This window comes from Schistocerca cancellata, chromosome 4, assembly GCF_023864275.1.
Source record: "Schistocerca cancellata isolate TAMUIC-IGC-003103 chromosome 4, iqSchCanc2.1, whole genome shotgun sequence".
Lineage (NCBI taxonomy): Eukaryota > Metazoa > Arthropoda > Insecta > Orthoptera > Acrididae > Schistocerca > Schistocerca cancellata.
This window is the reverse complement of record NC_064629.1, coordinates 276,865,878-276,878,760: the sequence shown is the minus strand read 5'-3', so window position 1 is coordinate 276,878,760 and position 12,883 is coordinate 276,865,878. Positions and strand designations below refer to the sequence as shown.

Below are 12,883 nucleotides of genomic sequence, written 5' to 3'. Positions count from 1 at the left end.
TATTATTATTATTATTATTATTATTATTATTATTATTATTATTACTGCATGTGACTCATCGGCCTAATTCAAGTCTTTTAATTATCGCCACTTAGAAAACTTGCATTTTCCTAACCTACCAGGGAAAGGGGACCAACAGTTTAAGGTAGAATCCAAACTACATGTCGTTCTTTATGAATCTTAACAGCATTGAGAGGAGAAGGCTGAATTAAAGGCAGTATTGAAAATGTATTGTTGAAAAGACGTAGCCAAAACCATCACTGTCACACAGTTAGCTCTGTCTTGATAATTTTTTTCTTTTTTTTACCATCTTCATTCCACTAATTTACAATAAGAGTAAAGTTATGTAATCAATAATGTTTGAACATACTGTGCATGCTTACATGTGACTGCTTTCGAGTCCTTTATATCAGGGGAAGATTGATAACATTCATTTAGTTATGCAGATGTGTTCAACAAGAAAAAAAGAAAATACATAAAAATGGAGTTACATCCTAAATTTTACTTACAACTTTTGTAAAAAAAATGAAAGAAAGAAAGAAAGAAATATATTTACAACCAGCCTCCATTAACCATGTAGATTCCAGCTTTAAATTTATTATTAAGTACATCGCCCAGGACCTCTTTACGAGAATAGCAGCAGTTGTTGTAAAAACATTATAGATCAAGATTGAAAAGCAATGTAGGCAGTAGGATAATCAGATGTTATTTCAAATTCCACCCATTGTAAAATGTGTGACTATTTCTATGATGTATGTTTTTGACCACTTTTATGGGAGGTTTCATATGATTCTGCATTTTAGGTTTGATCACTTGTAGAATAAGCTCCTTCGTTTTCATTATAATAATAGTAGCTGCATCATATTTTGTGTCCCTTTTGAGGTATATAGGTATGGATCTGTGTGTGTGTGTGTGTGTGTGTGTGTGTGTGTGTGTTTTCTGTACACAGGGTGTCTCAGAAGGAATGGTCAGTATTCAGGTATATGACAGAAATGATCATTTGAAGCAAAAATGTCAAATAAATTTGGGCTCAAAAATGCAAATGCTGTGAGCAGTTGTTTATCTTTGCTACTGTGAAACACCTCTTCCACTGAACATGTGCACGTTGTCCTGACGGTAAGCATTTTAGAGCCCATGTTTATTACACTTTTTTCCTCCCCCTCTATACTACACCCTTCACAAAATGTAGAAAGTGAAGAGCTTGCAGAAGAAGAGGTTAGTGTCACAATATTATAGTGCTTGTAGCTCTTGAGGTATACGTTTTAGAGCCAGTGTTTACTCGACCTTTTTTGTTTCAAATGATTATTCCTGTCATATCGCTGAATATTGACCCTACCTCCTGGGACAGCCTGTATGTACTATGTCCAAATGTCCAAGCACCCTTTGACAAGAAAACCAAGAATAGCAAAATTAGTGTCTTGCGGATACATAATTATTTTTTTACTTGGTGAAAAACATGTTGATGGTGTTGGTATTTCTCCAGCTTTTCCTCTCTAAGTGGTTAGTCAGCAGCTTAGGTGACTATGCAACTATGGAAAAGGCTATCTTCAGCCACCAAGATGAAGCTGTAGACAAAGTGAAGTCCTCCATCCCTATTTCTAACAGGGCAGCTGACTGTGTTGACGTCACTGTGATATGTAAGAAGCCAGGTTTGCTTCTTGATGGTTCACGAGTGCTTTATTTGGTCACAGAGCCAATGGCACATTGAATGTAGTGTTCAATAGAGGATGAAAGTGGAAGTGACAATCCAGGACAAGCTGCTCAGTCAGCAGATGATTGCTGGAAATTAGAACACTAACTTTGAAGTACATAAGGAAAGGAAGGTACAAGTTTAATGTTGTCTTAGTGATATCATTGGAGATATTGCACAAATACAAATTTGAAAAGGTATTTTCAGAAGTAGAAAAATCTAAATTTGATTGCCCATATTGGTTTTTGAATTTCGTTTCTCTCAAATATGAGTCCATAAGCTTAACCATTATGCAGCCATTGTCAGTAAGCTTCACTGTGTTGAGCATTTGAGAACATAAGTGTGTGAACACTAAAGTAAACACTAGCTGATTGCAGCCCCACTGTCTCCTCTTCTACACTACTTCTGATCTGATAACAACAAATAACAGATCTTCTCACAATCTACTTGTGTCTGTAACTGTCTCAGCAAGAAGAGTCCTGTGCCCTCTGGCTCATAAAGCACATATAATTAAGTCATGACTAACCATATTTCGAATGTGGAGGATAACGGCATATGATAATCATAGAGTTAATAATAATCACATCATCAATTGCACAATTCTCTTTGCTAGGTACTGTGAGCTGCTTTCTAAAATGCAATATTTTGTATAATTCTTCTGTAATCTTGATACCTTGTGATATCTGTATATAAAATGTGTGGCTCTTTGTTTCTGCATGAGCCCCTTTTACACTGACCCTGTTACAGGACATCTCGCATATGTTAGTTTTTTTCCCTTGTTATCAGTTTCTTTTTCCACAATTACTTTAGTGAGGAAATGTGCATTTGTTGTTACTTTTTCAGTATCCAAGATAGTAGTGCAAGTACTGAACAAGTATTAAATGGAGCAGAATGGCAAACCTTCCCATTTTGAGCCTAGAAGCTCTTCAAAGGGATATTCTCTTCATGTAAATAAATGTTTGTAGTGTTTATAAGAAACAAAACATGTATGCTACCCAGCATGTTTTATACAGAGGGCTGTAACAACATAAGGGAAATACTGAATATACTTGGAAATTTTAAAAAAGGAAAATAAACTGTCACAAGAAATAGTTCACAGTTTATGGTTACAAGTAGTTCCATATGTTAATGTTCACAGTAGTGAAAGGACTCAGTTCTTTACATGTGTTTGTATACAGTGTAAGCAGTGATTTAAATAAAATGTTGTAAGCAAAAGAAAAGCAGAAATAATATGGAAAGATTGGCAATGACTGGAAAACCCTGAGGAAAACATATAGTTTGAAGTGATCCTGGTGGAAAGTGGAATTAATTATGCATGGAATGCTTCTCAGGCACTGTGTGTGTGTGTGTGTGTGTGTGTGAGAGAGAGAGAGAGAGAGAGAGAGAGAGAGATATTTCATGCATATCTCTCTCCTGTATTTGTGTAGAGAGACATTTTTTAATTACATTAGATATTTAAAAATCTATTTGCTCTCCAGGAAATGCTATGGGTTATGTGCAGATGATAAGATCGGGTGGACTTCATTGCTGCTCAAATGCTACAAGCTTTATACCTGATCTGGATGATGTTGTGAACTTTGAAGATCTCTGTGAAGAAGAAGGTTTGTCTCGTGAGTGCTGTGAAGCTGCTAAGAGACTTGATCAAGTTATTAGTAATTTAACAAGAAACTTTGCTGAAGGAACAGAATACTTCAAGGTTAGAACTTGATCTTCTCAAGTGACAAATTATTCTGATACAATGTAACTAAATTTGAAGATAAAGTAATTTTAAATATCTGAAATTTTTTTGCCTGTCTTTGTTATACTGCCGTAGGTTAAGATTGCTGAAATTGTTGGTCAGTCATGCAACCATTTGTGTATTTTTCTTTTTAAAATTCAGTCTTGATCGCTCCACGTATGCTACAAGCAAGAACATAGGTGACTGGTTTCGGTCATATCACATGACCATCATCAGACCTGTAATTTAATTTAGAAAGTAATAGAAACCTTAGTAGATTGACAATAAAATATGACAAAATACTTATAAGGATAAAATACTATAAGACTTGTTATACCCATGGCATCCTTCGAAGATGGTAGGTGGAGCACTCTTCTCAGCTGCTGTGATGTCAACTGGTGCCAGCCAGTGACGGGCATACGCTTAAATATGAAGATGCTCCGCCTACCTCTTCTCCCCCTACCTCATATCAACCAATCAGTGTAAAACGGGTTCACATAATCGTCAAAAAAAAGGTAGAATAATAACATAAAAATAGTTATGTATAAAATATTTCTTTACAACCATGGAACAACTAAAATACTGTATAAAATATAAATTAAAAGCTTTAAAATAACTGTACAGATGATGTATACTCAGTGTGCCCTCTATCTATGGGCTAAGGTGGTACTACCACAACGGTTTCACAGTCAACGATGTTGTGAAGGACTTTGGCATTGCGGCATCATATCGATATGTGAGTTGTGACTCGACTGCAAGTATACATCTATGCTTGATTCGGTCTGTCTGTCTTATATTAAATTTATTTGTCACTGGTGATATATGTAATAATGAAATGATCAGCTGCAGAGTGCTATAATGTTACATACACTTTTTAAAATGTCATAAAACTGATTTATTAAAAATGGAGTCATATTTCGTAATATTTCTAATTGAAAGTTTAAGATCGTGTGATAAGGTACATTCCTGCCATGGATACAACTGGGTCCTGTGATTTTCTGAACAAAAGAGTACATACGTATTCATAGAATTTTGTCAGAGAGATCATAAAAATGTTTTTCACGAAAATCCAACTGTTCATTGAGAAGCACTGATGGTTCATCTCTATAATGGGCATATATCTCGATCTGCTCCAAAATATTTAATAATAAGCCTTTATTAGCGTAATGAAGGACTTGCAAATTCTGTTGTACCGTCCCTTTGGCATGCTTATTAAAAGTTATGTGATGGCCGAAGACTGATTTTGCACATGCAGTACCTGATGTATGTTCTTTGTATCATATAGTAAAGCTCTGGCCTGTTTGGCCAATGTTTATTAAAATTGTTCATTTGTGTATGTTTGGTGTAGTCCTTAGTCACTTGTTTAGTAATCAGCTGAAAGTGAATTAAAGCAGGTGTGCAGTGTAGAAGCATCACTGAATTTGAAGTTTATCCTTTTCACTTGTTGCTTTAATAATATACGATAATGATGGAAGCTGAAGAAATGAAACACCACTGCAGCGCTATGGTCAACATTTATGCGGTGGTGTAATGGTCAGCATTTCTGCAAGAAGACCCGGATTCGAGTCCCAGACGTCACACAAATTTTAATTCATTTCTTCAGCTTCCCTCATTATCACAGATAAAGATGAGACTAAATGTCTTGCAGTTGTTTTAAGCTTCATGTTATCTTCACACTTGCTTAACCATCTGTACCTTTTCTTGCTCTTCATGTACCTATAATATAGCTTGTTACCATATTTTTATTGTTATTTCCTGTTATCATAATTGACAGTTCTATGTTTTCTGATGTTAGGTTGTATATGTTGGCAGAAAATGGACAAAGTACAGCAGCACTTCACAGGATACTATGCTACATACATCCACACTGAAAAGTAGTACATTCACAAGAATGAAAAATGCTGTTTAAAAAAATCAAATTACAGCAGTGGACATAGCAGATATCACACAAGTACACTACTGGTCATTAAAATTGCTACACCAAGAAGAAATGGAGATGATAAAAGGGTGTTCATTGGACAAATATATTATACTAGAACTGACATGTGACTACATTTTCACGCAATTTGGGTGCATAGATCCTGAGAAATCAGTACCCAGAACAACCACCTCTGGCCGTAATAACGGCCTTGATATGCCTGGGCATTGAGTCAAACAGAGCTTGGATGGCACAGGTACAGCTGCCCATGCACCTTCAACATTGTACCACAGTTCATCAAGAATAGTGACTGGCGTATTGTGATGAGCCAGTTGCTCGGCCACCATTGACCAGATGTTTTCAATTGGTGAGAGATCTGGAGAATGTGCTGGCCAGGGCAGCAGTTGAACATTTTCTGAAGCCAGAAAGACCTGTACATGACCTGCAACATGCGGTTGTGCATTATCCTGCTGAAATGTAGGGTTTCGCAGGGATCGAATGAAGGGTAGAGCCACGGGTCGTAACACATCTAAAATGTAATGTCCACTGTTCAAAGTGCCGTCAGTGCGAACAAGAGGTGACAGAGACATGTAACCAATGGCACTCCATACCATCATGCCGGGTCATACGCCAGTATGGTGATGACGAATACACGCTTCCAATGTGCGTTCACCACGATGTCACCAAACACAGATGTGACCATCGTGATGCTGTAAACAGAATCTGGATTCATCCGGAAAAATGGCGTTTTGCCATTTGTGCACCCAGGTTCTTTGTTGAGTACGCCATCGCAGGCGCTCCTGTCTGTGATGCAGCGTCAAGGGTAACAGCAGCCATGGTCTCCGAGCTGATATTCCGTTTTGCAGCAAACATCGTTGAACTGTTGGTGCAGATGGTTGTTGTCTTGCAAACGTCCCCATCTGTTGACTCAGGGATCGAGATGTGGCTGCACGATCCATTACAGCCATGCGGGTAAGATGCCTGTCATCTCGACTGCTAGTGATACGAGGCCGTTGGGATCCAGCACGGCGTTCCGTATTACCCTCCTGAATCCACCGATTCCATATTCTGCTAATAGTCATTGGATCTCGACCAACGCGAGCAGCAATGTCGCGATACAATAAACTGCAATCGCGATAGGCTAAAATCCGACCTTTATCAAAGTTGGAAACATGATGGTACGCATTTCTCCTCCTTACAGGAGGCATCACAACAACGTTTCCCCAGGCAATGCCAGTCAACTGCTGTTTGTGTATGAAAAATCGGTTGGAAACTTTCCTGATGTCAGCACGTTGGAGGTGTCGCCACCAGCGCCAACCTTGTGCGAATGCTCCGAAAAGCTAATCATTTGCATATCATAGCATCTTCTTCCTGTCGGTTAAACTTCGCATCTGTAGCACGTCATCTTCGTGGTGTAGAAATTTTAATGGCCAGTAGTGTATAAGCTGTTGCACAAAATAAATATTTATGAATCTCTTACTACAAAATGTATGAAGCTGCAGGTACTGCTTGTAGTTACAAATGTTCATTCAGAAAGAGTTGATGTGTGTTACCTCTTTGACTTCATTGAAATGCACCTCTGGTGTAGAATCAAACTGCTGATTTACGTTTCCATCACAGGAAGAGGATACATCTTCCAACTGATTACCAAATAGGTTGAGTAGTGATTCTAAATTGCCACATATAAAACTATTAAATATATGATGTAGCATTGCCTATTGATCTTCAAAGTCATTTCATTTCAGTGAAAAGTGTTGAGAGACGAAATGGTCAGTGTAAGATTAATTTGCACGTTATTGAGCTAACTTGTTCACAGTCAGTATAAACACAAGTAAATTGTACATGGCTGTAAATGAATGACTTAGTGCATTTGTGATAGTGGTGTGCAAGTAAGAAGGTGGTCACTTGATGTTTTCTGTGCAGAGAGAGAGACCTGGTATACCTTCTAATGGCAGATACGTGCCCTGTCTTTGTCCCACACCACACACTCTAGCCATTGCTGGTCCTAGGAAATTGCAATGTTGGGGTAAGGGCCATGTTTGGCTAGTGTTTCTGCTTCTGACTCGGTCCAGGAAAATTTGTATGCTTCAAAAACTGTCAGTCACTTGTTAATGCAATATTTGTGATTTCCTTATGCCACCCCCAATGTACACTACAGTGGCTAAACACTTGTTCCATACCTAAAAAACACAAAAAATTGATGCTAAATGTTCTATGTGCATCTCAAAGCATGTGCAACAGACACACACTGCAGAAAGACACTGTTGACTGTTGCATCATGTGGTAACACTGTCCCTTGCTTCTACACATCACCCGTCAGGTTCTCCAGGATGGTGGTTCATGTTCTGTCAGGCCACCCTCATTTAAGTTTTTTGCAGTGTTTCTAAATTGCTTCAGGCAAATGTCAGGATGGTTCCTTCAATAAAATCTCCACTGCCCCTCCCCCCTGTCCTCTCCTCACCAAAGATGTGTGTTTATTCTCTGTATGTATGAATGGTGATTTTCCTTTAATTAAGCTGACATCCTATATCATTGAATGTTGAAATCAGTTGTGCTAATACCAAAGTATTTTAGCAGTCACAAAATTCTGTAGTATATTAATATGCATTAGTTTGAAGAGAGAAAAAAATTCATAACAATGTATGCAAAGAGTTTAACTAAAATGTAAAATTAGATTTGACTCTGTCAAAGAACTACAGGGTTATTACAAATGATTGAAGCGATTTCACAGCTGTACAATAACTTTATTATTTGAGATATTTTCACAATGCTTTGCACACACATACAAAAACTCTTAGTTTTTTTAGGCATTCACAAATGTTTGATATGTGCCCCTTTAGTGATTCGGCAGACATAAAGCCGCTAATCAAGTTCCTCCCACACTCGGCACAGCATGTCCCCATCAATGAGTTCGAAAGCATCGTTGATGCGAGCTCACAGTTCTGGCACGTTTCTTGGTAGAGGAGGTTTAAACACTGAATCTTTCACATAACCCCACAGAAAGAAATCACATGGGGTTAAGTCGGGAGAGCGTGGAGGCCATGACATGAATTGCTGATCATGATCTCCACCACGACCGATCCATCGGTTTTCCAATCTCCTGTTTAAGAAATGCCGAACATCATGATGGAAGTGCGGTGGAGCACCATCCTGTTGAAAGATGAAGTCGGCGCTGTCGGTTTACTCGTCGACTTCCGCGAGCTATGCGTGAAACTTGCCCGCACGCGTTCAATCGTTTCTTCGCTCACTGCAGGCCGACCCATTGATTTCCCCTTACAGAGGCATCCAGAAGCTTTAGACTGCGCATACCATCGCCGAATGGAGTTAGCAGTTGGTGGATCTTTGTTGAACTTTGTCCTGAAGTGTCGTTGCACTGTTACAACTGACTGATGTGAGTGCATTTCAAGCACGACATACGCTTTCTCGGCTCCTGTCGCCATTTTGTCTCACTGATGTGCGGCTTCAGCCGAACAAAACTTTGAGTTTTTCTACGTATCTGTAGTGTGTCGTGACCATATGTCAGTGAATGGAGCTACAGTGAATTTATGAAATCGCTTCAATCTTTTGTAATAGCCCTGTATTTGGATTGTTGTGGGAATTAACTGTATTTTAGTTGCAGTGGGTTCTATAGCCAAAACAGGTTTTCTGAATGATAACAATGAGCTCTACTGTAGTGTACTATACTCACTTGAAAATGGCTACACAGTCAAAATGGTGTGGCAATGGCGATTCCAAAACATAAGAATAGCATAATGTAACAAACAACAGCCAGTATGACAGTGTACCATCATTCAGAAATTAACTATATCTGTACTGGAGTCAAACTGAGTGCAGCATACTTTTGGCAATAAAACTAATGTAGATTAGTGAGTACCAGAGTATCAGAACAACCTCAAAAAAAAATCATGAGATTATACATAACAAGCATTTATCAGTGGCCTGAATGTTTGATATGTGTTCACAAGTGCCTCTGGATCTTCTGAGCATGGCAAGACTCAAAATAGTGGTTAAATAACACACCAATAACACAGTAAATTAGTGATACCTTGAAACGTATGGAAAGTTCCGGTTGAGAAGTAAGAATTATTTAGGAATATAGGAGACAACTCAGCTTGATATCTTGAAATGTTTTTTTTTTTTTTTTTGATGGAAAAATTCAAAATCTTGTATCACCCAATGTGTGTGTGTTTTATAGGGTGGTTTTCTATTTACCCACATTCCATTACATTTATTTTTATATAAACTATATATATTCTTATTTCTGTAATTTTTTTTAGCTTCTGGTAGATGTATTTGCACCTACTTTTCGTGATCCAAAAAACATTCACCTGAGGAATTTTTTCGCCATAATTCCACCACTAACCATCAACTTTATTGAACATTCCATAACATCTAAAGAGAAGATGAGTAAGAAGAACAAAGTTGGAGCAGCCTTCACTGACGATGGTTTTGCCATGGGTATGTCCTTTTAAATTCTGAAGCTTATAGTAATTACTACATTTTGTTTCCTTTCATTCCCTGTAATTACTGTGAGGTTGAAATATTGTTTTCTGAACTCTGTAATGATGCAGACATTTGACAAATACACTGTACTATAATTTCTAAGAACTTGTTGGAAGCATTTCAGATTCATCGTACAGTTATGGAATTAATCATAGTGAGTTAGCTACTTCAATAACATCAAGCTGCCTAATTTGTGAGAGAGTGATGTACTAGGTTGTAGAATGCCAGTTCTGAAGCAATAGATGTGAAAAAAATATACCCAAAAGTGGTCCTGGAAGATATCTACCATTGCAAGATAAAATTATTTAGGTTTCTGTTTTTATGCTCAAACATGTTCCACAGCTACTGCATCATCTATGTTGGCAGCTTGTGTATTTTCAGGTCTGAAATTTTATTCAAGACTTCAGCATGCTTGAACAAAACTTAATATTAATGAATCAATGAGCATACAGTGAAGACAACCCAAGTGCATGGGAAAATATTTGAGATATGAAAACAAAAAGTGTTTCTGCCAAAATAGTTTATCCAGCATCCAAACAATTGGGACAAGTAGCTAATTGGCTCCATAATGATTGTATATGTTCAGCCAGAGGTCAAGAATAAAATTGAGAATTTACATTGCCAGTCTTTTTGGTGCAATTACTAAATAATAGTAGTAGTAGTAGTAATAGTAGTAGATGATGATGATGATGATGATGATGATGATGATGATGATACTGCTACTGCTACTCCACTACTATAACTTCAATGAAATAGCAATTAAGATTCCATGTTTGAACGAAATTCTTTGTGACTACTTCACATAATTTTTTTTTTATGTAGTAACACAGCACTTTTGATATCCTTATGATTATTCATCTTGTTGCTTTGATTGTCAGAAATATAAGCATAATGTTTTCTCATCAAGATGATATGTTTGTGATATCATAAATATTGCAAATTCCACATGACAGTTTCATGTATTGAAGTAAAGAACTTAAGACAGCCCAACCTAAGTACACCAGCCATTGCATACACTACTTTCAATAAGTGAAATTTACCCATAAAAGATATCATATTAGCTAGCATGAACAAAAAAATGCTGACCATGGATTATGTGATAGTAATCATACATGTGAGGCTATACTGTAATTTAATGAATCCATGGCAGTTTCTGCTGTCTTATACTACTGTTGACAAGATGGCTTCCTAAGACAGTTGTGTATGCAAGTCATTGTATAGTCAGTTTCATATCATGTCATTGTTGTATAAGGATCTGTGAGATTATTTGAGTCCATCTATGATTTATTTTTTTTATCTGTTTCACACTATATCACTGCTGCATGCAGTGTCCTGTGTTTGGAGATAGACTTCTGGTTGCTAAATGACACACTTCTGTGGAAGTTAACACCATTTTCCCTAGAGTATTTTCATAAATGTTAATCATATGAGTTAATATAAAAATATAGTAATGGTGTTTACTGTGAAATATTGTTTGACTTTGTTGTGGCCTACATTTTATACTGGAACAGAAAGTTAAATACAGTATTGATATTATTAGCTTTTATCTGTAACAGTGTTCTAGCTAGTTTTATGGAGAAAAAAAGTAAAGATGAAGCTACAAACATTCATATGTTATTTTTTTGTAAAATGTCTTGCTAATGTCAGGTTTGTTAACAGGACCAGTACGTTAATTGATGGTACCAATAGTCTTTCATCTATTTGGTTATCTGCATACATGTGGCCAGAAACCATAATTTTGCTTTTCTTCTTAATTTTTTGCCTATTTGGAAATAATTTCTTCCTAAAATTGATATTGTTTTGTCTTTTTATTACAGGAATAGCATACATTTTAAAACTCCTGGATCAGCACGCGGAGTTTGATTCTTTACATTGGTTTCAGTCTGTGAGAGATAAATATAGTAAAGACAAAGCAGCACTTACAGGTGAGAATTCAGTGGTTTCCAAAGATGATGAAAAGTTACAGCAGACTATGACATTGACAGCAAAACGACTTGATGCATACAAGCAGGTTAGTCTCATTTGTAATTCATCTTTTGGTTCTTGTATGCTGTACTAAAAATTTGGATTGTGCAGTTATGTCAAAGTAGGTTGTATGCAGAATTCGTCAATTTCAGTGAAACATTCAAAATATGTGATACTACTATTTCACTTTCCATACCTCAGTTTTTCCTCTGAATGTTCTCCCTTTCCCCTTCCATACACACATTTTGCATACTTTGGATCCCACTCCAGAACATTATCTGGCAAGTTTCCAAATTATCTGATGTAGATTTTCTGTTTCCTGTAACTAGTTCTCTACTATTTACAACTTAATGTTGTCTACATTCCACAAGAAACAAACTATGTTACGTTAATCATATATAGATAACAGGATATTTAGAATACAGATAAAGAACAACAAAATATGAGTTGTATGTAAAACAGTAAAAAGGAAGCCTTCTCTTCATTGCATTAGTCAAGGCACTAAAAAGAGGGGGGTACCAAAATTTAGAGATTTTAGAGTGAAAAGTTAAGTACTAAACTAAACTGCTTTGTAAAAGAATCCTTTTTCCTTCTGGAAAACCCCTCCCCCACTTCAAGGGGAAAACTAATGGGAAATATTTTTGTTTCCTCAGACACTGGAGCAGCTTTCCTTTGCATAATGTGTTACACCTTCAACTGTATCTGATTAGTGCAGGTGTCTGTGATAGTGTATGTAAAGTGTAGTGTAATGCAGTGTTTTATCTGTGCTCTGCATTGTACTGCCACAGCTCTTAATACTGTAAGGTGTATCTAAAACACTACCTCAGCTGCTGTTAATAAATACTTTAATGTACACTATATCTGCATCTGCTTACATACTCCACATGCCATCATATGATGCTTGGTGGAGGAGTGCTACTAGTTCTTCCCTTTTCTATTCCATGACTGTCTGTATATCTCCGTACAAGCTGCGATTTCTCTATCGTGTCTTCATGGTGGTCCTTATGCAAAATGTTTGTTGGCAGCAGAAGAATCATTTCACAGTCAGCCAAAAATGCCAGTTCTCTAAATTTTCTCAATAATGTTTTGT

The 12,883-nt window shown here is 37.0% G+C and overlaps 1 protein-coding gene across 2 annotated transcripts in view; it reads left to right on the top strand.

The window, feature by feature from the left end:
• The window catches only part of LOC126183498 (WASH complex subunit 4), a 179,968-nt gene that overhangs the window by 143,759 nt on the left and 23,326 nt on the right, over positions 1 to 12,883 (top strand). Inside the window, exons 16-18 of one of the 2 annotated variants that reach the window (XM_049925535.1) lie at positions 3,169 to 3,386; positions 9,603 to 9,783; positions 11,646 to 11,839. In XM_049925535.1, coding sequence (XP_049781492.1) covers positions 3,169 to 3,386; positions 9,603 to 9,783; positions 11,646 to 11,839 — 593 coding nt within the window. The remainder of the gene's footprint in view (positions 1 to 3,168; positions 3,387 to 9,602; positions 9,784 to 11,645; positions 11,840 to 12,883) is intronic. The other variant, XM_049925536.1, reaches the window with a different exon arrangement.